Here is a 24,554-nt window from a genome sequence, read left to right as displayed (position 1 = left end):
TACTTTTCCGCTACCTTCTCTTCAACGGTTCAACCTTTAAACATATTTCTTTCACATTTGCGAAGGGAAAAATAGACTATGTTCAATTTTACACATGGAAAATATGTGGTAACATATGTGCGTTATCCTATATATATTACTGGACCTGATGCCTCAGGGCAAGCTCCTTCCCAAGCATGATCTGCATCTCCCTGATCTGAAGCAGCAAACGAAGGCCCAAACCAGCATCAATTCTTGTGAACAATTCAAGAATGAAACGAGAAAAATCACTGACATATCTGTGGAAATGTATGTTTTAAAACTTGGTTATCAAGCTGCGGCGCAGGGAACACAGAGTGGTAGATTCAGTAATTGCGTTAGCTGTTAACAAATTTTGTTGCACGATGGCATAACACTGCACCTTTTAAATTTACATCGGCCTAGTATTCAAGGTACAAAATAATTAAATGAGTTTAATTATGCCCTCTGATGATTTAACTGAGTGAAACTAGATAATTACCCCAAGATAGTGTTGAAGAACTGGTGAGTAGTGATTAAGAGCTTTGTATGTCTTGCTGACAAGTCCAAGAAGCAGCTCCACCTCATCGCCAAGAAGATCCACCTGAAGTTCACGGAAGGCAAATATAAAGTATCTCCATTTTAGCATTGAGAGATTTTGACCATGGATCAATCTGTAGCAAGCCGTTTTCTTTTCTGAAGAGATGGTATGAGCCCATAGTTTCTAACCTCTGCTTCCGCTGTTTGGAGGTCGCAACATCGCCCGGTGAAAGCTGTCCTGTAAATGAGTTCACTTTTTTTAAGAGAACTCACTTGTTCAGCCAAATTTGCCAATTGTTTGTCCAAGCCTCTCAATCTGGACAAGGATCAAAAAACCATTATCCAAGCCTTATGTCATGAAAAATTATGGAATGGAGACTCACAAACCTTAGAACAGTTGTTCCTAATTTTCCACAGGTAACAGCTTCAAAATCCATGAACATTGCCTGAAATTTAGTTGATGGAATGAACATTTCTTTATTTCCATTTTCAGGAGGCACGCTGAAACCTACTCCTATCTCCCCTGTTTTCTCCTTCCTTTGATCTTCCAATCCTTCCTCAACATCGTTCTTAACTGAATCAGGGACATCACCTTTGTCTGTTGACATTTCAGGTTGTTGATCACTGCCTTTGCAATTTCGCCTGTCGCAGTTAGCACCGAGACTCTGAACCTCTTGCTTCACAGGTACTCCATGTTGATCAGAATCTGCATCTTCATCTTCAGTGGTTACATTGATTTCCATCTTCACCTTTTTTAACTGTTCGATATTGTCAATCATGCTGAATCTTCCCAGATTATTTCTGGGACTGTTTTCACCATATGATTTTATCGCTCTAAAATTATGAACACTTATCAAATCTACTGCCAGTCCTCCAAACACAATGCGATCAATCTCTTCTTTGATAAGCCCCTCACTGTGAGGCATTTCAGTTGTGCTCTTCCAAGAATTTAAAGTCTTGGCAAGAAAAACTGCATGCACTTCATCTTTGATGAAAGTATTGATAAGATGATCAACAGAATCAGCAGCCATTCCTTTCAGTAAGTTTTTGACTATTGTGCTATATATTTCAATTTGTACTTCTCTTCTGATGTCCACCTCATCTCTTTCTTCAGTTACCCTCTGTACATCAGCCAGAACAGCCCGTTTCTTCACCAAGTCTCTGGATGCTGCTGTATATAACACACATTGTGGTTCAGATCTGACGTCTGAATCAATTCTCTCTTCAGCAAGCCTTTCAGCTTCCTCACGGTAGATACATTGCTCATTTGAATGATAACACTGTCTGCTATCTGACTCCTCTGCTGTAATACGCCTTTCTGACTGCAGCCGCATAGTTTCATCCTTTGGAGATCGGAGTTCTTCCAGGCAATTCTCAGTAGCGTCACTGTCATGTTGCAATGTAGGTGTACGAGCTCCTTCACCCGGAGAAGACGTGCGATTGGATCCCACGTTGATCTCCCTGAGAAAACCTTCCACGACGGCGCCGTACATCTCCCTCTCTGCGTCCACGAGCCACTGCTGCTCATCCATGGCCGCACGCAGCGCGGAGACCGACCCCTCCATCGCGTCGAACGAAGACGCGACGATGTCTCGGACGGCGCCGGCGTCCATGACCATCTCCTGGAACTCCATGAGCAGCTGCGCCACGCTGTAGAATCCGGAGAGCCCCTTGACCCCTGCGCCCTCGTGGCCGGCCTCCTGCAGCCTCGCCATGGGCGACGCCTCGCCGCTCATCCTCTCCATGAGCGCCGCCAGCGTGGAGCTCGCGTCCTCCAGCCTGGCCCTCATCCTCGACATCATCCGGCTCACGGACCCCCTCAGGTTGCCGAACGCACGGCCGCCGTCCTCCTCGTCCTCGGCGCCGCCCCTGCGAGCGGCCGCGGGTGGCGCCCCGCTGCCGCGCGACGGGCCGCCGAGCTCCTCGCGCCTCCGGCGCATGTAGTCGCGGTCCGCCTCGGCGACGGCGAGCTCGGCCTCGTCGAGGCGGGCCTGGATCCGGTCCCGCGTCTCGAGGAGGTCGTCGAGCAGCTCCTCGTGGCCGTCGTCGCCGCCGTCGTCCGCCGACATCTCGCCGCGCACGAAGCGGAGGCACCACTCGAGCTGCATGACGGCGAGCTCGGCGAAGCGGAGCTTGTGGAAGAGGCGGTCCAGGTCGCCGTCCTTCCAGAGGCTCTTCCTGTAGGCGTCCTCCATGGCGGCGTTCACCAGCCCGACCATGATGGAGTCCGCCGCCTTCACCGGCACCCGAAGTCGGGAGTCGACGCCGCTGAAGAAGGCGTCCATCGCGCGCGCCTGGAGCTGGACTGGCGCAGGCGCGGATCCCCTGGCGCGCGCAGGCGCGGCCGCCTAGTCCCGCGACGAGGCCGCGTGCTCGGCAATGGACGGCGAGGCTCCTGCGCGCGCGCACGGGAACGCTCGGAATTCTGCGGGCACGGCGTCGGCATGGCGTGTTCGTGGAGAGGAGATGTTTGCTTTCCTCGCGATGGCCTGAGGATCCGCAAACCGCGCTCCGCTACGCAAAAACCGATGGGCCGCCGTGGGTGCTCCGAGAGAGGATCAACGGAGCCAGACCATGAGGCCACCACGGGCTTCCTCATCCCTGGGCTCGTGGCACAAACCACTGAAAAAACCAGAAACCACAGCTAAGCACTTCGTGTAATGAGCTACAGTATCAGGTAGTAAAGCAAGATAAAGGAATGCAAAAACATCCTCACGCAAATCAGGAGATTTAGCAGTCATGCGGTGCAGGCAATCACTTGCTGAGAGGGCTAACGGCAATTGCACGCATCCTGAACATAGATACAATCATACAACTGATTACACAAAGAAAAATCCTACAAAACGGAATTTTGCTAGAGAAAGAAATTGGAGGATCTTTATCCGTTTGCCAGCGACATCTATAGGCCCCATCAAGGAGCAACCGAAAAATCCATATGTACAAAACTGCCAGAAAATATTTGGCTGCAATTCACTACGGGTCCATAAATTATCTAGTTTCCCCTGATCTGACGAATTGTCAGGCTCCTGAAGGCGCTTCTCAGCGGGCAGTTGGGTGATCCTCCTCATCACTACAAGCTGGTACATTAATCAATGAAAGACGAAGTTAGGACCAGTCAAAGAATTGACATGGGGAACAGAAGGCATGTGAGCCACGTTTTTGAACTAAGGAGAAAACAGAATGGTGATATAGCACAATGTATAGTCTGTAGAATCCGAATTACTTGAGCAACAAAAACATACAGCACAGTTTCAATGCATAAAAGGGTGGGGTGTCCATTGATTAGCAGTAATTAACTACTTGTGTGAAAAAGAAAGCACCGAAAGTTATAAGATGTTTAAATGCAAATCATAATTTCAGGTTATGCATATACTGTTAGGTGTTAGGATCCTTTCCATTGGATCCATATCAAGGTACACCTTTTATAGAAATATGAGATACAATTTCTACAGGCATAGGAGAAGACTCCATATTTCATCACTGGTCAGGGTTCAATGTGTACTTTGAGGAGACCGAGGCTTATTCCTGGAGAGATGAAAAGGTTTGAAACAGCCAATGAGTCAAAATGACCTAACAACAACTTCAAACTAGGTACCTTAAATTGATTTTCAAGATTTTCCCTTAGAGAAGTTCAGAACGAGTTTGTCGATGTCCTGAAAATAGACTAACCAAACAAATATATTGACGGTGGGCCAGAAAACTGGAAAGTAATTCATGAGCTTCAAATAGCAACCTTTTCTGTCACCTAAAATCTGATACACATGCTGAACTAAATCGTGTTGGTCAAAATACTGTGCTACTTCTCTAGTGCGATTTTGTTCCACAAGGATTCAGGAGTAGCAGTACGTAGCAAACACTTGCAAGAACATAAGTGATTTGAACAAATATATATATAAGTGAGAATAATCTACACGCTGCAATAGAAGCAATGGCTACTACTAATTGGTGTGTCAAAATATTTAGCTTATGCTGCTACTGGCAGCTAATGTCTGTGAGACATGGAGTTGTATCCTGAAAACTGGAGAGAGGGAAGGGGAGTGGCATGTCCTCAATATTGCCTCCATGCCTTGTAAGGCTGTAATATAATCACAACTGACCCAAGGGTTCACAAAAAAAACATGAACCAAGTTTAACGGATTAGGAGACCAGCGCTGCACCAAATAAAAGGAATGAGACATCAGACCAAGCCTGTACCTGAGGCATGAGCTGCAGCACAGGCCACACCGAAGCAAATCAATGGCCCCCATTTTCTACCCGTTTATCAACTACAACTAAGTCGGGAATCCCTAGTGCCCACTTTTACGCAGACCAACCACTGGTTCAAATCCATTTTCCATTTTCCCAACTTCTCGAACCTGTCCCTCTCCTCCTCTCTTCCTTTTCTTTTGCTAAAACATTTTTTAAGAAGGCAAAATAGGCGATTTGGTCCCTTAAGTTTATCCTAAGGATCAAGTTGGTCCCTCAATTTTTACATCGGCCATTCTAGTCCCCAAACTTTTGTTTTTTTGGTCAAACTCGTCCTTATATTGATTTGGTACTCTATATTGTCATGAGACTAATGCGAAAAGTCATTTTTGCCCTTGGCTCCTTCTCCCCCTCCTTAATTTCTGCCGATAATGTGAGCTTTAACTGTGTTGCATATGTGTCCATGTGAGTCGATTATAGAACTGCGAGTCATATACAGTCATACAGATGCTTTTGATGCCCCTTTTCCTCCTTACAGTGGCCTTACTCCTTTTCATTTTGTATATCAGTTCTATATTTTTATTTAGGTTGCAGACATACCATATATGCTACATTCCCCTGTGGTGCGCAGTTGAGTCCCTCATTGTTCTTTCCGAATTCTATAAATTCCTAGGGGATGCACATGAGCTGTGACTTATCACAATACATTTGTCAGAGAAGGGATAAACGGACTCCATGATACATGGATGCTGTAACATTTTAGAAACAGTCCTCTCATTTAAATCTAATTTGCAGCTTCTATGGAATACCGGTTTAAATTGATGGCTTCAGTGAAACAATGGTACATCAGCACAAGGAGCCAAGGGCAAAAAAGACCTTTCACATTAGTCTCATACCATTACATAGTACCCATATCAGCACAAGGACAAGTTTGACCCAAAAACGAAAGTTCAGGGACTAGAACGGCCAATCTGAAAGTTGAGGGACCAACTTGACCCTCGGGGTAAAGTTGAGGGACCAAATCGCCTATTTTGCCTTTTAAGAATATAGTCCTAAGAACACTAACCCTGTCATCATTTTGAAGTTTCAACTAGGAGTAAATTATTTTCAGAATAATGAGATTGCAGCATATAAAACTTTGTTGACCATTCCAATAACTATTTTACATATACAAAATGAGCAGGTCATTGAAGTTCTACTTGCGTGAAATGAGATTTATTAAATTGGATGCTAAATTTATAATTTGGGAATATCAATTGTAAAGATTATTGGATATTTCTCAAGTAATACTAGAGGAATGGTCAACAGTACTGGTTTAGAAGCTTCTTTCTTACAGGATGGAATCGTTAGTACTATGGGGAAAGAGCTTGTGTCCGGAAGACAATTTCTTGAGGATTAATCAATGTTTTATTTTGCAGTTGTAATTATACTAAGTGCAAAGCTTAATTATAAAACGCCAGGTGTAAAATCGAAATGATTCCAGAAGAAATGGCTAGCGCTCTTGGCAATTAAAAATAACAAATGGTAATCGAGCAACTAGAAACATAGGCGTCCGTGTCCAGTGTCCCCGTACCTCCACAGCAGAAGCAGCAGAAGCAGCACGTGAGGAGCAAGACGGCGTCCCAGGCGAGCTCGAGCGTGCCGGCCAGCACGGACCCCGGCGGCGAGCGGTCCTGGAGCAGCGGCGCCTCCCCGTCGCCGGCCTGGCCGTCCTGGTCGTCCTGGCCCTCGCCCTTCTGCCCCTGTCCCCGCTGCGCGCGCTTCATGTGACCGAGGTTGAGCTCCAGCTTCTGCAGGTACCCATGCTTGAACGAGTCCCGGATCCGGAGCGACGGCCACAGGTGCATTTTCTTCGACGGCGCGAGAGGGGGCCGGTCGGGCTCGGGGCGTTGACGGCGCCGGGGCGAGGACGACGGCGAGGAGAAGCGTGAACTCTTGGGAATTCGGATCGTCGCGGGTTTGGTGGCGTTGCGTCGTTTGGGATTAGGGGATTCTTTTGGAGGAATCGGGGATCCGGCGGCATGGGTGGGACCGCGGGGACGGCACCGCGACAGCGACGACGGGTCTGCAGGCCCCCAGTCCAGATCCTGGTGGGCCGGGCCGCCGAGTATCTGAGCACGCGCCGGTCTCAACGGGGATTTTCATCGAAGACACGAGTATTAAATTTTATACCGTTCCTGGTACGTATCCTCAGGAGAAGAGCTTAAGGCGGTCAGTACCAAGAGGTCAAAGGCTCAACAGCTAGAAGTATCATGAAAACAGCTCAGACGATACTGTGGCCCACCCCCCGACCTCCCTTGGTTGGAAGCCAAGAGTCGTGACTCGCCAGCTCAGCCAGCTCGGGGGCGGGGCTCATAGCACCTCACCTACTTGACTCAAGAAGACCTGCACCATACAAGAGGCATTAAATGCAGGACGTGGCTCCCTGACCGCCCCACACCGAAGAGATGACCGGGCGATGGGAGCTGACTTTTAACCAAGAGGTCTGAGGGTAAGGCTACACCCTTCGGACCGTCCAATACGGCCTGCAGGATGAGGCCACGCGCGACCGTACACACCCACGCACCCCGGCGTCATCATCACCTTCGCCGTCAAGATCATGCCACCATGCTATGCCCGGTACGATCCCGCAATTGAGGTGGAACCCAGCGACAGACGTTATTGCAAGGAGTAGCCGTAAACGCACCAAAGAAGTCGGAGAAAGCCGGGACGAGCGGAACGCCCCGTCCAGGCCACTAATCAAGGCCCGTCCATTCGTCACCAGTACAGATGTCAACGACAGCTTTCGTCCCGTGGCATACCACGGAGTAGGCCGGGCCGTGCGTAAGCAGCCCACGCCGCACCGGAGCCACCGTACAAGGCGTGCGAAGCTCATGACCAGCCAAGGGGATAGGACAAGGAAGCCTCTTGATGCAAGGAAGATCCGACCACGCCTGAGATCGAGGACCCCCTCCATTTCTCAACGTTGTTGTCCAGTCCCTGACTTGTATAAATGGAACCGGGCCTCCTTTCTCTCTCTCTCTCACATTCGACACATACATCCACACAACGCACAAACGCTTGCTTGCAAGTACCCTGTTGTAAGTCCAGTGCACTTGATCCAAGGAACACGACTCCTGCCAAAACTGAACGTAGGGATTTTCCCAAACCAGTATAACTCCTTATCTCTTGTGTGCTAGCCATCAGAAGTAGGGAGAGCGCGATGTACAATCACTAGTCGGCGGTACAAAACACCAGTTGGCGCGCCAGGTAGGAGTAGTCGCGCATTCCTCACTAGCTTTCGATGGCCTCCCTCGGTCTCAGCGCCGACGGTGGTGCCATCCCGGGCAACACCATTCGTTTCAGCAGCCTCGAGTTCGTTGTCGATGCTGGGGGCGAGGTACAGCTTATCCCTAGTTATCTTCCAGCCCATGCATTCCACTTCGGAAGCCTGGACTTCGTCACCGACCAGCTAGGTCACCTGCACCTCCTCGAGGAGGGGTTCCCCATCCAGCCTGACCTGGAGGGGGCGTCGCCAAGTGGCGGCCCGCTACATTGCCCATCGATGGCAACACCCTAGCACATCAGATCGACGTACACCTGAGTACGGACCCCAAGCCCGAGGCCTGCTAGCACACCTTCTATGCACTGGCCAACGTCTTCACCCAACTCTCGGGGGAGGCCCCACTCCCCCCGGAGAGTGAATTCTGGGACCCTATGGTTCATCTGTCGTATGAGCTCCGGGACGCAGCACAGCTCTTCCAGATGGACCTCGAGCGCAGGCTCTGCCCCGACCCCTTAAACCCCACATTCGTTGGTGCGGCGGAGTACGCGCCGGCGTCCTTCCACGACCTCATGGAGATCCACTCCGCGATAACCTGTCAAGGGAGTGCTTCATGGCAGAGCTCGCCGGGCATACCCCTCCTGACGGGCAGCGTGTGCAGCTGATTCAGCGCACGCTGGAGGAGAGCGAGGTGTACCTCTACGAAAAAGCGTAACAACTCGCCGCCGAAGCAGCAGAGCTCGACGGCAAGCGCGCCCAGCTGGAGCGCAAGTGTGCCAAGCACGCCAAGCAGCATGGAGAATAGGTGGCCAGATCGGCCCGCGACTGTTCCCATCACGTGCATGAGCGAAGACGGAGTCCGCCGCTTTGACTGTGCCAGCCACAACGTGGCCGCTGCGGCAATGATTCTGCACTCAATCCTTGAGCCACAAGACCTTGAGGGCTTACGCATCCATCGTGAGCTTAAAGGTCTGCTCGAGACCGTGGTGGTCCAGCAGGCGGAGCGCTCCCTCCAACGGATACAAGAAGCGAGTAGCAGCCACCGGATGTGGAGCGCAGGTGGCCCCCAGGTTCCTGCGCACCCGCCGCACCCGTAGGTGGCCAGCAGGAAGCTGGCCAACCCGCGGGAGGGGCACTAGCGCCACGGCGCCCCTCGGCCTCGACGCATAGCTGCTTGGGCAGGGCGCACAATACGCGTCGCACGATCCAAACACGGTGCTGCGAACGTGCGGAGTCTGACAGACAACGTCATCACGACCGCGATGACCACCGCGGCCGCCGCGACCGATACTACGAGCGCTCATGCTCTCCTACCCTGTATGGCCTGGGCCCGAAGGTGTTTGGGAGGAAGATACGCTCCGCGCCCTTCCCTGAGTGTTTCCGCGCCCCGACCAACATCAGCAAGTACGCTGGGGACACATACCCCAGTGTCTAGCTGGAGGACTACTGGTTCGCCTGTCGAGCTGGCGGTCCCAACGACAACGACTTCATCATCTAGTACCTGTCGATCTTCCTCGCAGATTCAGCTCAAGCATGGTTGGAATATCTCCAGCCAGACTGGATCCATAGTTTGTTCAAGCTCCGCTGGATATTCATCGACAACTTCCAGGATACGTACACCCGACCCGACAACTCTTGGGACCTCAAGAGCTGCAAGCAGAAACTGGGGGAAACGCTCAAGGAATAGAGACCGTTCTATAAGCAATCTATAGTGTCCTGTTTCGTGATGTCCATGGTAGTGGCCTTCTTATCGAAGAAACAGTGTAGATAACTATGCAGGATCTTGCTTTGTTGCTGTTTGACTTGAGACAAGTCAATCCTATTGCCAGGACGTTACATTTTCCCTACAAAGTTATTTGTGAATGTCGCCTTTAGTTGACTCCACGTGTCAATGGAGTTCCCATCTAGAGATTCAAGCCATGTGAGTGGCCCTACATCCATGCAGATGGGGAAGTAAGTAACTTTGGTGTCGTCGTTTCCTCCCGCCGCTTGGACTGACAACGAGTAGCACCTTAGCCATTGAACTAGGTCCTACTTGCCATCGTACTTGGTGATATCCGGAGGTTTAAACTTGTCAGGTAGGACCGTCTTTTGTACTCGTTTGGAGAAGGTGGGAAATTCGTCAAAATCTTCTCCTGAGTACTCGACTTCTTGCTCGCATTCTCGGTGGCACCCTTCGATGATGTTACGGGCGTTGCAATTTTTGTCGATCTTCTTATGGAGGTCATGTACTGGGCGTTCAGGCTCTAGATGGGGCCCACGGTAGCCACAGCCTTCCGAGGATTCCACCCGACTACTTTCTGCCCTGTGCTGACTTGGTCTTGGGTTCTCGATTCTGGGTATTTCATTTCGACTTGGTCTGGTATCCTCATTTCGACTTGGTCCGCCACCCTCATTGTGACTTGGTTTGGTGCTACTACTGTGATGAGATAAGGTGCGTCGAACTGAATGTATCAGGTTCCGTTGATCAAGTTGCTCGTACGCACGCTCCGCCAGCTGAGCGAGTTGCCTGGTGTACTTGTCTTGTGGCATTTCCTGAGTAATCAGGTCAATGGAAGTGATGGTGGTGAGAGGGGTATAGTGTTGACACGATTGAACTACTTCAAACGTGTGGTCCAGGTTCATGATGGGTAGGTTGGATGCAAGGCAGCGGCGATGATCTGCTGGTGCCGTGTTTCTTGCTCGCCGTCGATTCCTTTGACTTTCAGTTTCTTCTCCCTCTACGTTGGCGGTGAGCTCATCCTGTGATATGTCGTTTGGATGACATTTGCGTTGTGGATGCCTTTCTGGTGGTTCTTCACCGTCGCTCTCTTGAGTAGTAACGATGGCAAGAAGTTCCCTTTCAGGAGAAAAACTATCCAAACTTGATGTGATGACCTCTGTGGAGCCATCTTCTTCGTAGATAGGTGATAGAGGTGTTCCGTCCTAGTATGGGAGAGTGTCGAGGTAGGCGACAAGGCGTGACTCATCATCTGTGGCAAGAGCAGGTGGCTTCATGTTGGGCTAGTAAATGAATCTGTCTTGTGGAGTAGATGTGATACCAGGCCCTGTTGTGGACCTGCTAAAGAAGTCTCCTCATTCGGATCCGAGTTGTAGTTGGGGTCCTCGATCAAATCTGAGTTGAATTGTGATCTGGACATGGTGCCTTGGTAGATAGCACCTGAGCTTCGGAGTCCGAACGAGAATTGACTTGTATCGTAGACCGATTCGCACGATGGCTTAAGCGCCAGCTCGTGGGAACCAGTCCGACTGCTGGGAGAAGTTGAGTTGTACTCGAATTCATCCCTCGAGCCTCAAGAGAGGTCAAAAATCTTGTTGAATTTTTCAACGAAATCCTCCAAAGCTTAGCGATGAAGGTTGATATCGTACTGCTTCTCCTCCAGGGCCGATGTGATGTGGCGGTGGAAGTTTCCAGCGTTGTCTACGATGCAAACCTAGGAGCCGAAGACGAACATCGCGCCTACTTCAAACGCGATGATGGGCTTGATGATGACTTGAGCCATCGAGTTCACCGGCGGATCTTTGGCGAGAGCTCCTACCTGGCGCGCCAGCTGTCGATGTTTAGACCCAGCAACCTACCGAGAGGGTACCTGAGGTAATGTTCTATGCGTCGGGCTCACCGAGATCAGGAACTCGAAGGTGAACTCGAACACACGATTTAGACAGGTTTGGGCCGTTTATGTCGCATAATACCTTACGTCCTGTGTGTTGGTTGGATTGTATTGATTGAACTTATATGGAAGGGGTCTCTGCCTCGCCTTATATTGCCGGGGGTAGGGTTACAGGTCGGTTGTTTACAAGAATACTAGTCGGATTCGATTAGAGAGTTCTACTCTAAATGCTCCGAATTCGTGTTTGCGGCGGCACCCTTCGATGATGTTACGAGCATCGCGATTCTGGTTGATCTGCTAGCGAAAGTCGCGAGGTTGCTCAGATTCCGAGTAGGGCCAATGGTGGCCAAGGCCTCCCGAGAGGTCCCGCCCGACTACCTTCTGCCCTGTGTTGACTTGTCCTGGGTTGCTCAATCCTGGGAACCTCATTTCTGGCGGCTTCATTGCGACTTGGATGCCTGCCACTGCTGCCATGATGGGAGAAGGTGCGTCGGACTGAGTTGATCAGACTCTGTTGATCGAGTAGTTCATACGCGTGCTTCGCTAGTAGAGCTAATTGCCTGGTGTACTTGTCTAGCGCCATCGCCCGAGTGAGCAGGTCAATGGAGGCGACGATGGTGAGAGGAGTGTTATGTTGACGCGTTGAAATTGCTTCGAACGCGTGATCCAGGTTCATGATGGGTAGGCCATTTGCAAGGCGGTGTCGATGTTCTGCTCACTTTGCGTTTCTTGCTCATCGGCGCGCCCTTTGATCTTCCGTCTCTTCTCCTTCTATGTTGGTGGTGAGCTCATTCGCTGACACGTCGTCTGAGTGATGCTCACGTCGTGGGTTCCTTTCTGGTTGTTCTGCTCCATCGTTGTTGGCTCTTTGGGGAGTGACAATGGCAAGTAGTTCTCGCTCTAGGGAGAAACTACTCGAGCTTGATGTGATGATCTCTGTAGGACCATCTTCTTCGTAGATAGGAGATAGAGGTGTTCCATCCTGGTATGGGAGGTTGTTGAAATACGCGACGAGGCGTGACTCGTCGTCCCTGGTGAAGGCAGATGGTTTCATGCTGGGCCAGTAGACGAATCTGCCTTATGGAGTAGACGTGATCACCAGGCCTTTCTGCGGACTTGATAAGGGAATCTTCTCGTCCGAATCCGAGTAGTAGTCGAAGTCCTTGATTGAATCCGAGTTGGATTGGGATCTGGACAAGGAAGCTTGGTAGACGGTGCTCGCGTTGTGGAGTCCAAATAGGAACCGACTTGTGTTGTAGACCGATTCGCGCGATGGCTCGAGCGCCAGCTCATGGGAACCAGTCCAACTGGTGGAAGAAGTCGAGTTGGACTCAGACTCACCCCTGGAACCTCAGAAGAGGTCGAAAATTTCATTGAATTTTTCAACGAAATCCTCCAAAGCTTGGCGATGGAGGTTGATGTCGTAGTGCCTTTCCTCCGGAGCTGGTGCGATGTGGCAGTGGAAGTTACCAGCGTTGTTCGCAAAGCAGACCCAGGAGCTGAAGATGAACGTCGCGCCTTTTTCAAACGCGACGGTGGACTTTATCATGATTGGAGCCATCGAGTTTGCCGATGGATCTTTGGCGAGATCCCTTACCTGATGCACCGGCTGTCGATATTTAGACCCGGCAACCTACCGAGGGGGTACTCAAGGTACTGTTTTGTGTGTGGGGCTCGTCGAAGACCAGAAACTCGAAGGTGAACTCGAACACACGATTTAGACAGATTCGGGCCGCTTATGTCGTGTAATACTCTACGTCCTGTGTGCTAGTTGGTTTTTATTGATTGATCATATGTTTGGAGGGGGTCCCTGACTCACCTTATATTGCCGAGGGCAGGGTTACAAGTCAGTTGTTGTACAAGAGTACTAGTAGGATTTGACCAGAGAGTCCTACTCTAATTTCTACGAGTAGTTTTCTAATCCTTGACTAGTCCTTGTCCACCGCGTAGACCACGTTGTCCTACACTGTAATCTCCATGTCTGATACGTCTTGGTGTACAACCCCATATGTAGGACTGTCCAAGCCTCCCGATGGACCCATAGATGTATGGCCGACATATCCTACGTCCTATATGTTGGTTGGATTGTATTGATTAAACTTGTTTGGAGGGGGTTCCTGCCTCGCCTTATATTGCCGGGGGCAGGGTTACAGGTCGGTTGTTTACAAGAATACTAGTCAGATTCGACTAGAGAGTCATACTCTAATTGCTACAAGTAGTTTCCTAATTCTTGACTAGTTCTTATCCTCTATGTAGACCACATCATCTTGCACCGTAGTCTACATGTCTGACACATCTCGGTGTACAACCCTGTATTGTAGGACTATCCAAACCTTCCGGTGGGCCCATAGATGTATGACTGATAGGGGCCTTCGCCAAACTCTAATCTAATTTAAATGCACAATACACGACTTGTAAGTTGGAGCAATAGATGGATGCACTGCATATGCTTTTACCAAGCATCTAGGGCGGGGTCATCGCCAAAAAGCTTTAAGGCTCTCCGCTAAACTCACGACCTTAAGTTGGAGCACTAGACGGATGCACTGCACATATACACAAAGTGTAACAGCCCATGGCCAGGCCAGGCCAGGCCAAAAGTGGTGTGCGTGCGTGCTAGCAGGGTGCTAGCAGCAACATAGACTTTAGTCCCACACTACTAATTGGGATTGGGTTAGACTAGCTTAAGGGTGTGTTTGGTTGAGCTGTGGCTTTTGGAAAAGTAGCTGTGAGATGTGAGCTATGAAAAAGTAGCTGTGAGCTATGGGCTGTGGGCTATCGAAAAGCCTTTTGGTAAAACAGCTGTGGTTTTTGGAAAAAGTAGGGAGCGGACCCACATGTCATTCATATAGTACCCCTCTCCCTCTCTCACCGACGATTGGATTGGTCCGCTCCTTCTTCTTTCACTGACGATCGGACTGGTCCGCTCGTGCACAGTAACGCTCATGCAGCTTGCACCGGGGACGAGAGGAGCGGGGACGGAGAGGGAAATTGCTGGAGGGGCCCACCTGGCGCCGGCGAGGAAAGGCCGGCAAGCACCAGTTGCGCTGCCGCCCGCTTGAGTGGTGGAAACGGAGTGGCTTCCCTGCTGCTATTGCTTGCGCTCGGGAGGAGAAGAAAGGGCGCCGCAGCTCCTCCCCTCCGCCCCAACCCGCCACCACTCCTCCCCTCCGCGCCACGGCTCTCGGCTCCTCTCGCTCCACCGCGCGCTCTGCCGGGAGAGGAGGGGCCCAGGGAGGGGCGCCGCCGCCGGGATAGGAGAAGGAGGGCTACCGCCAAAGGAGAAGAGGGGCCTTCCTCGTGCCTGTCGGCTGCTACCGCCCCTTCACTGCTGCTCGTACTTGCCAGCCGGGGCGGTCCGTCCCCGCACCCGCACACCGCCGCTCCTCCCCGCCGGCCAAAATCCCTCGGTTATGCACCACTGCCGCCCAATAGCCCTCGCACGTGCCTGCGCCACTTCCCCAGCTACCCCCCCCCGATCGCTTCTTGCTGCTCACCGTCCGCTCCCTGGGCGGAAAGCAAAAGATTCCTCCCCCACCATTGTCGTCAGTCCAAGCTCCACCTCCTCGCCCGCAGGCCAAGAACTCCGGCAGCGTGCCACCAGAGCCCAATAGCCCGCGCCCCCTGTCTCCTCCACCTCTCCGGCTACCTTCGCAAGCCTCCGCGTTGTTCGCCATCCGTGCTACGGGCGGGAATTGAAGGATTCCAGGCCGCCATTGTAGCCGCGCCGCTCCAAGCTCAACCCTGCCGCCGCTAGCCGGGAGAGGAGGAGGGACGCTGTCACCGTTGGCAAGGAGAGGAGGAGTAGGGGCCCACCGCTAGCCGGGAGGGGAGGGGTTCGAGGAGGGGAGCCCGACGAGGTAGTGTAGCCGGTGGGGATCCTCCGGGTCCAGCGGGAGCGGAGAAGAAGAGAAGATGACAGGAAAAGAAAGAAAGATCGAAGGGGTACGCTCCTTTACGAGTGGCAGACGGGTAATTTTGGGCAAAAACCGCCCACCGCAGCCGCTAAAAGCAGGGTCTGAGCTGCTGTGGGAAATGAACTGCACGGAAGTTGCTTTCTTCAAAGCACCTAGGAGGAAGTTGGTTCCGTTGGTTAGCTTTTAATTTTTCTTGAAAGTCAAAGCACTTTGAAAGTCCAACCAGAGGGAGCCTAAAAAGCAGATGGTAGGAAGCTGTGTAACTCCGGTTGCAACTTTTGCATGAAACGAGAATGAAAGCGCAAGCAATTTACACAGGAGGTGCGATAGCCGTTTCCATCTCTCTTGGTGGTTGGATTCAATAGAATAGAAGGACAGAAGTTGCGATAGAAAGTCTCGATAGGCCCGCTAATAATCATGAGGGCAGATGCCCCCTCCCCCGCCTCACCCAAAAAAAAAACTATTAGATAACACATGTATATACGTATATATATAACAAAGAAAATGATATGAAATAAATTTGCTTTTTTTATGTGTGAAAGAAGAAAGTATAGAGTTGTATTTAAATCATTAATAGTCAAGGAAAAAAGATGCACTAGGATCCTGTTGCATTCCGAGTCCAATCCATGTACGGTGGAAGAGCCCAAGACACGCACTCTTTATGAAAAAAAGGCCCAAGAGGCTAAGTATCAGCCCGTAAAACTCTAGAAAGCATTTGTAACATGATAATATCCATTGTAAAAAAAAGTTCTTTAGGAATTCTAGATAGATTAACACAAAATTATCTTGTTTGCTCTTATTTATTAGCCATATTTAATGCTAATTTCCTGCAGCATACGCATGCATATACTAAATGGAGGAAACAATGACGTGATTTTAGAAGAAATTTAAATTCATGAAATGACTTGTTTTTTAAGTGGTAGCCTGAAGATCGGAATTAAATATAACCAAAAGCATTCAAGCACTTCATAAAACTTACATCACACACTTCTTCCTTTTTCTTTTTCATTTTTCAAGTTGTCTTACGTACACTGATATGTAAAACAGCACAATCACACTAGTTTGGAAGAAGAAAAAAAGGTAATCAGACGCAGTGGACTCGGAAAATACAGGAGGCACGCAGATCATAATTAAGCATGCATGATCCCACTAGCAGGGAAGCTACCAACGATGCACACGTAGCATTCAGGAGATTTGCAGTGGGGGAGGCCGGCCGCTGATATATCTACAGTTCACGCCTCCGGTTGTCCGGCGGGAGAGGCTGTCGATCTAGCGGCTGAAGGAGGCGGACGAGCCGAGCTTGGAGGCGCTGGCCCTCAGCACGTACTGGTGGTAGGCGGCGGCGATGGCGGCGCCGATGAATGGGCCCACCCAGAAGATCCACTGCAACCACATATACAGGCAGCGTAAGCGATCGATGCAAGACACTCCAACTCCAATTGATTATGTTCATCACACTTTTACAGGTGGTTGCGATTTCATATATTCCAAATGATATGCAACAGTAAGATGGAACAAGCTAGTATTAGGTACATAGGCTAAAGTTTTTTCAGTTAGGTCGGAGGGTTGTTGGGAACAGATTAGACTGCGTGTTTTGACTTAATGGGTTTTTAATCTTGTGGCTGAAAATGTCATTGTAGCTCTGTGAGTAGTACATAGGCTATCGTACTAAGAAAACTGCATACCAATCAATTGGGGTGACATCTGCTGATCAGTTTAACTAAGTGATCATTGAGCCTTATCCTGACTTTCCTGAGCCTTTCGTATACATTTTAATGTTAAAATAATCTGTTGGGTTCTATCTGCTACTAGTGAACTTACGGCTGAGAAGCATCGCAATAATTTTGTTTGATTAGTTAAGCTTGGGCCTGTTAGTGATAGTGACCGGCCATGCTGTAAGCCATTAGCACTTCTTAATTTCTTTGACACGAAGCCATTAGCGCTTTAGGTTGTTAATTAGCAGGAGAAGGACGAGGTGTAGTGTAGTAGGACGTACGTGGTCATCCCAGGCCTTGTCGTTGTTGTAGATCACGGCGGCGCCCAAGCTCCTGGCGGGGTTGATGCCGGTGCCGGTGATGGGGATCGTGGCCAGGTGGACCATGAACACGGCGAACCCGATGGGAAGAGGAGCAAGCACCTGATGAACAAAGCAGGACAGTTTGGAACGTTATATGACGACTGTGTATATTTTTTCTAAAAGTTCTGAAATTCCGTCAGTTAACGGACCAAGTTTCAATTCAGCATTATGTTTATTTCCATGCATGATACAGTACGCCAAGACCAAAAAAAATTTTCTTTCCGTACTGCTGTTACGTTCCAAACATTTTTGAAATTCTAAATTAAGCGTGTATACATGTTATTAGTTTGTTCAAACCCATCCTACAAGAAGACAATGAACTGTATATATATTTTTCACATGCTGCTCCTTTAAAGCGATGGTTCACCATATCTAAACGGAGACAAACAGTAAACCTATCATATCACTGAAAACTTCCATTGGTCTTTGGTACCTCTATAGTATGTCCTGTCCAGAAAAAGAATGCATATCAAATGCTAATCGCTTGCGAATTGCCACCTCACAACTGCTCTACTCGTAGTTGTTGCTATGCTAGGGACCATCTCACGAAAAACTACCCCACTAGTGTCTAGTGATCAAACGAATATTCCTACCAGCTCGTTTCCTTGCAGCAAATAAAGAAGCAAATTCATATCTGAAACTAAGCATCGTTATCCCACTACTGCGCGCCACAAACATGATCGAGCTGGATAGGTGAGAGGCCGCAGTGCAGAGCTACTTACTGGGACGTGGGAGTCGCGGGCGTTGCGCTTGGGGTCGGTGGCGGAGAAGACGGTGTAGACGAGCACGAAGGTGCCGATGATCTCGGCGGCGAGCCCGGTGCCCTTGGAGTAGCCGTCGCTGAGCTCGTTGGCTCCCCCGCCGTATCGCACGTAGTATGCGCTCTGGAACCCCTTGACGAGCCCCACGCCGCAGATGGCGCCGAGGCACTGCGCCACGATGTAGAGCAGCGCGCGCACCAGCGACACCTTGCGCGCCAGGAAGAGGCCCAGCGTGACGGCCGGGTTGATGTGGCCCCCCGACACCCCCGCGGTGCAGTAGACGAGGATGAAGATCATGCCGCCGAACGCCCAGGCGATGCCGAGGATCCCCACGCCGCCGCACGCCGCATCGGGGCCCGACGCCGCCGCGTCCGTCTGGTGCTTGTACCCGATCACCGTGGCGACAGTGATGTAGAGGAAGAGCAGCGTCGCCACGAACTCGGCGATCACCGCGCGGTACAGCGACCACTTGGTCAGCTCCTCCGCGTCGATCAGCGGCGCCGGCGGGGGGTCGCTGTAGTCCTTGGCCGTGTACTCGCCGCCCTCCGGCGCCGCCGCGGCCTCGATGTCTTTCGCCATCCTTGCTTACACCAATGCAAGCTCGGAAGAGCTCACGAACGCTGTGTGTTTGCTTGCTGCTGCTGACTTGCTAGCTAGCTCTGTGACGAGGCAGCCGAGGCGAGGCGAGGTATTTAAGGGGCCGGGAGTGAGAGTGAGAAGCAGAGACGGTGGTGGTTCGTGACAGGAACAGGCGGCTGCTTCTTCATGATTGGATTGTTTAGTGATTTTCTTCGTCAGGGATAAGCCCCCCCGGAGCGGAGCGTCTGGCTGTGGAGGCTTCTGGGTTATAATTTTGCCGACCGCGACCGACTAAAGCGCTCATCATCGTTAGATAATTCTAGAGCCCAACCGGTGGCTCTGCCTAATACGGGGAGGCTGGCTAATTTTAATCAGTGGCTAAGCTTCATTCAGCGACGATTAGCGATGTGAATTGTGATGCGTGTGTTTCTGTCTGCTTCTGAGAATGGGCTGGTGAACGATGATGCACGGTGTGAACGCCTGAACGATGAGGTGAACCGTGGCTATGCATGCAGTTGCTATGCTTGCCGCACAGACCAGCGAATTCTGTGCTTAACGGCCATGCGAATTCTCTTTCTCGGAACCAAGGAGTTTCTAGATCCCTCTGTTTCCAACTGCTGGATGGAGGCTGTACTTTGTTACTGGATAATCACAATGCGCCTGCAAAAAAAATCGATTTTTTAATTAAAATAATATCGGTTGCCTGGCAACGGAGTGCCCTTCTCCACCAATGGAGAGCTACTCAATCAGCAATTTGGCTTGCCAATGATAGCGTGGACAGGCAAGCACCACGTAGAGGCACATCCGAGAACCACTTGCTGGCTGCTAATTAAGATCGTTATCAGGTGCCTGATTAGGTGCAACCTAAATGTCGTATCGTGCGCCAGCGTTGGCTGTATCCCTCATTTCTTTGAAACCAAAACGGCGTGGTACAAATTTGTTGCAGCACAGCGTATTACGCCCTGTCATGAGGTCATTATATCGTGGCTCTTTCCTGAATCATCCAAACCGCAAGTCTGGCCGTCTGGGGCAAGTTGCAACGAGCACTGTATTTGGAGAGCCTTTTCCCCTTGCTTTTCATCAGGTCACAGCAAGTTTTGTCAAGAAACTGCACGCAGCGCGAGTTCAGATCACGGAGTGAAATGAGCCTCCAACCGCGGAGCTAGAAGCCTAGAACCGTCTGCAGGGCTCATCAGTGGCTGCCGTTGTCATGCTGCTGTGGTGAACAGAGCAGCTGGAGACGCTTTTCGTGGATGAAGACAGCAACAGCACGAGACAGAAAGGGGGAGGGAGCGCCCAATGATCTCGTCCCAAATCTTCCACGAGATTCCATCACAGGAATTGAAGCTGGAGCTTCACTCGTTTTACTTTTGCTATCCTGTTCAGAGCTCACCTGTAACGAGAGGCACACATCTCTATTCTCTAGTCATGAAAAGCTCGTGCCAGGTCGACACCTGGGTGCACTACGACCATCAGATTACTATAAGCGAAAGGAAACAAGGATAGAGCAATCACGAAATGACGCTGGCACTCAGCATAATTTATAAGCCTTCATGGTTGAAATGAGCTGGACGGCTCGGGTCCTAATCACGCCGGTTGGTTTGATGGATTTCTGCAACTGACTGAGCTCTTCGTCAATGCCGCACAACAGATTCTCTTCTTCAGCTCATTTTGATCACACAAGGAGAGAATTTGGTTGTGCATATGCATACAGACAACCGGATCCTGATGAGTATTGCAGCATCGCACGCTGCCCAACGTCTACAGTTTCCCATCCAAGAAGAAACCAGCCAGTAAGGGAAAAAAAATAGATGTTAAAAGAATTGCGTGCCAACAGAGCAGCTCTCGGACACACAGTATACAAATTGCAAACTTGCGTCCAATGAGTTTCCACATTTTCAATTTAATGAGCAACGGATAACAGCACTTCAGAACAGGTGCAAGACAGCAAAGGATATCAGTAACCAGCCAAAATCTAACAAAAAATGGGCTGGTGAATAACATCCCATGCACTGCTTGTGTGATCGAAGTATAGTTCCAGGCTAGTTCAAAAGATAGGCTAGTAAGCAAATTACAGCAGCCCAGGCATTGAACTTCCACCCCGTGGTCCCCAGCGTTTCTGCACATGTTAATGTGAAACATACGCTGTATGCGTTAATGAATAGCCGAATGTAATAGTTGCAGGGAAATGTGAAAAAAAAACAGCTGGTCAAATAAAGGTTTGGAGATTTTTCATTCACTTAGAAAAATAGAGCAGTAGATAGGAGTACTTTGTATCGGTACCAGAGGTGTTGATGTCATGTACGGCCGTACGTACGCCAGGCGTAGACGCGCCCGCGACGTACGCCGGGCAGCTGAGCACGCCGGGCAAGCTCTGCCGGGCTCCAACTCTAGCAACTAAACATAGAAAGTAAACTAGGAAACTTCCAATTAAGGGGAACTTTCTCCATTTAGTCCGGCCATTGGCCATATATATCTTCATGTACTCGTTGGTCAGGCATAAGCAAGAATTATATCTCCTATCTTACTTTCTCTACTAAGCCTACGGTTGAGGGGTATAACCTCGCCGGAGAAGACGGCCGACGGCTACGAGCTCCGTAGCCGCGGTCCGGCCAGTCGGGGACTCGACGTCCTTGACAACTTGGTATCACAGTCACGCCGGTCCTCTCCCACCCGCTCCACCCCTTCTTCCACAGCCGCGGAACTCATCACTAGCCCCCCACCGTCGCCGTCATCTTCCACGGCCTTCGCGCCGCCGCCATCCGCCATGGGCGATCCCACCCTCGCTGATGTGATGGAGTTGTTAAAGTCCCTCTCCACGGAGGTGACTACCCTGAAGGCCGACATGGCGGCTATTAAGGAGAAGCCGTCCTCGTCCTCGACCAGTGCCGCCGGCGGACGTCCGGACGGGCCACGCGACTCTGAGCGCCCCCCCAAATTCCACAAATTGGATTTTCCCCGCTACGATGGCAAGTCCGATCCGCTGCTCTTCATCAACAGGTGCGAATCCTACTTTCGTCAACAGCGCACCATGGGGGAGGAACGCGTGTGGCTGGCCTCGTACCATCTGGAGGATGTCGCGCAACTCTGGTACACCCAACTCCAGGAGGACGAGGGTCCGCCGCCATGGGGGCGATTCAAGGAGCTCCTGCACCTGCGTTTCGGCCCTCCCCTCCGCTCGGCTCCATTGTTCGAGCTCGCTGAGTGCCGGCGTACGGGGACGGTGGAGGACTACTCCAATCGTTTTCAGGCCCTCCTGTCCCGCGCCGGCCGCCTGGATGAGGCTCAGCGCGTCCAGCTCTTCACGGGCGGGCTTCTGCCGCCACTCAGCCACGCCGTCCGCCTCCACAACCCGGCGACACTCGCGGCCGCCATGAGTCTGGCCCGCCAAGTCGAGCTCATGGAGAGCGACCGCACGGCGCCGTCTCTCCCTCGGACGCCTCAGCGCGGCCTCCTTCCCGCTCCCACGCTCAGGCCCGCGCTTCCGGCGCCCCCGCAGCCACTGGCGCTCCCAGCTCCTCCGGTGGCCGCCCAGCAGGGCCGCGCCGAGGGCAATCCGAGGCGCCTCACCCTCGACGAGATGTCGGAACGACGCCGCCTGGGCCTCTGTTTTAACTGCAACGAAAAGTACACACGGGGCCATAACCGGTTTTGCAGGCGCCTCTTCTTCATTGAAGGCGTGGAGCTTGAGGACGCCGGCGACACTGCTGACGACAAGGAGCGCGACGCCGAGGCGCCCTGTTTTTCCCTGCAGGCCGTGGCTGGGGTGCCCATGGCGAGCACGATGCAGATCGCCATCGTCCTCGGTGCCGCGTCCTTCGTCGCCCTCCTCGATTCGGGCAGCACGCACAACTTCATCTCGGAGGAGGCAACGCGACGCTCTGGTCTTTGTCCCCGCCCGCGTCCCCGCCTCACCGCCTTGGTCGCCAATGGCGAGCGGGTCACCTGCGCCGGCGTCATCCGCAGCGCGCCCCTACTCATCGACGGCGAGGCGTTCCCGGCCGACCTCTACGTCATGCCGCTGGCTGGGTACGACGTCGTCCTCGGTACCAAGTGGCTCGGCGAGCTCGAACCTATTGTCTGGGACCTCGCCCACCGGCGCATGTACTTCCTGCGCCAGGGGCGCCTTGTCTCCTGGACCGGCGTGGCCAGCCCATCGGTGCCGACCTTGAACGCTACAACAGAGGCGTGTTCTCTCTTGGAGGCGCTGTTGCTCTCCTTTGCCGGACTCTTCGCGGATCCCGTCGGACTTCCTCCCAAGCGCACGCACGACCACCGCATCCTTCTCAAGGCCGACGCCCAGCCCGTCGCCGTCCGCCCTTATCGGTACCCTGCGGCGCACAAGGACGAGTTGGAACGGCAGTGTGCCGCAATGCTGGATCAAGGAATCGTCCGCCGCAGCGACTCGCCATTCTCGTAAACATGTTTACTTAGGAAATTGAGGGCAACAAAAAAGAGTTCAAGGATAGCGAAGGTGTATATGACTTTTAACAGTATACTCAAGAATGCTAACCATCCAAGTTTTCATAAAGTTACAGGTTGACCTTAAGATTCAATAATTAAAAACAACTGATGTTGCACCTCACTTTAGGAAATTTAAAACAAATAGTTGCTCAGTAGCAAAGGTTTTAATGACATTTAACAGTATATTCCAGAGCCCAGAATATTAACCACTCAATTTTCCTAAGTAAAAAGTTGGCATTAAAATTCAACAGTCGAGCACATCAAATGTCCCTTTCCTCCAGAATCTCACAGCCAGACGTTTAAACTTGTCACTAATAACAAGTGCAAGATAATAAAACAAATGGCAAAATAATGGCTTATTGACAACTTAGAAAACTTTAATGCTCCTTATGTCTTTTACACACTGCAGTGACAGGCTGATCATGGAGCTGTATCACATGCAACCCTAACCCTCTGGGAAAAAAATGATTTTAAGGGAGCTTTCTACAAATTTTACTGGGGGTCTAAAACTGCATGGAATGACAAAATATGAAATTTCAAAAAAAGAAAACGAAGAAGCTATTCTTCATGATAAATAACTTCAACTTCGCAACTCCACTTCCTTAACTAAGTAACATAAGCCGGACCATCCAGCATATCACATAACTAAACCCATAGTCGATTGTATGTCAAATCAGTGGCTGCAAGCTGCAGCCTAGATATTTGCATTCATGAGGGTACATACCAAGAGGCTAGATGATCCAAGGGTTTCCTATGCACCATTGGGTCCTTTATATCAAAGGAGACGTAGGTAAGCACACGTGTGTTCCACCCGTAAAGAGATGTATAAATAGTTCATGGTAAAGAAAAGCCAATGGTTGCCTTTAACCCCAGACCTTTCCTTTTTTTTGTAGGAAAAAAAACAGAGGCGAGAAGACAAGACGTACTTTCTTTCCTACAGTCTGAACAAAGTTCGAAAATATTCAGTAAGGTTTGCAATCAATTTCAATTTTGCAAATTCACAATTTCATTGACAGAAATAGAATAGTGACTATAAAAAATAACCAATTAGGTCATGCTCTATGACTTTGAGTAGCATGACCTATGAAAATCTTCCACATTTTATTGGAGAAACAAAGGCCCCAACTGAGCAGAGAAGGTGAAGCGGTTTTGAAGACACATAAT

At 50.8% G+C, this 24,554-nt stretch overlaps 4 protein-coding genes across 5 annotated transcripts; 1 reads left to right on the top strand and 3 right to left on the bottom strand.

The window, feature by feature from the left end:
• Positions 1 to 28: 28 nt before the first annotated feature.
• On the bottom strand, positions 29 to 3,395 carry LOC117863427 (uncharacterized). 2 transcript variants are annotated; one of them, XM_034747121.2, is made up of 5 exons: positions 3,254 to 3,395; positions 925 to 3,159; positions 727 to 853; positions 500 to 601; positions 29 to 196 (listed from the first exon to the last, which is right to left on the bottom strand). In XM_034747121.2, exons 2-5 carry the CDS (start codon positions 2,820 to 2,822, stop codon positions 137 to 139), a joined length of 2,187 nt encoding a protein of 728 aa, XP_034603012.1. In that variant the 5' UTR covers positions 2,823 to 3,159; positions 3,254 to 3,395; the 3' UTR covers positions 29 to 136. The 2 variants fall into 2 exon arrangements, with proteins under 2 accessions (XP_034603012.1, XP_034603013.1); XM_034747122.2 differs by lacking the exon at positions 29 to 196 and having other exon boundaries at positions 352 to 601.
• LOC117863430 (uncharacterized) lies at positions 3,250 to 6,713 on the bottom strand. Its single transcript, XM_034747126.2, has 2 exons — positions 6,296 to 6,713; positions 3,250 to 3,614 (listed from the first exon to the last, which is right to left on the bottom strand). Exons 1-2 carry the CDS (start codon positions 6,567 to 6,569, stop codon positions 3,577 to 3,579), a joined length of 312 nt encoding a protein of 103 aa, XP_034603017.1. The 5' UTR covers positions 6,570 to 6,713; the 3' UTR covers positions 3,250 to 3,576.
• A 9,733-nt stretch (positions 6,714 to 16,446) lies between these two features.
• Positions 16,447 to 19,035, bottom strand: LOC117862771 (aquaporin PIP2-5). Its single transcript, XM_034746286.2, has 3 exons — positions 18,309 to 19,035; positions 17,506 to 17,646; positions 16,447 to 16,892 (listed from the first exon to the last, which is right to left on the bottom strand). The coding sequence occupies exons 1-3, from the start codon at positions 18,924 to 18,926 to the stop codon at positions 16,779 to 16,781; spliced, it is 873 nt and encodes a 290-aa protein (XP_034602177.1). The 5' UTR covers positions 18,927 to 19,035; the 3' UTR covers positions 16,447 to 16,778.
• A 2,500-nt stretch (positions 19,036 to 21,535) lies between these two features.
• LOC140223487 (uncharacterized) lies at positions 21,536 to 23,346 on the top strand. Its single transcript, XM_072295325.1, has one exon. It carries the CDS (start codon positions 21,694 to 21,696, stop codon positions 23,344 to 23,346), a length of 1,653 nt encoding a protein of 550 aa, XP_072151426.1. The 5' UTR covers positions 21,536 to 21,693.
• The last annotated feature ends 1,208 nt before the right edge of the window (positions 23,347 to 24,554 follow it).

This window comes from Setaria viridis, chromosome 7 (genome assembly GCF_005286985.2).
Source record: "Setaria viridis chromosome 7, Setaria_viridis_v4.0, whole genome shotgun sequence".
In the NCBI taxonomy this organism is placed as follows: Eukaryota; Viridiplantae; Streptophyta; class Magnoliopsida; order Poales; family Poaceae; genus Setaria; species Setaria viridis.
This window is presented reverse-complemented; position numbering and strand designations above follow the sequence as displayed.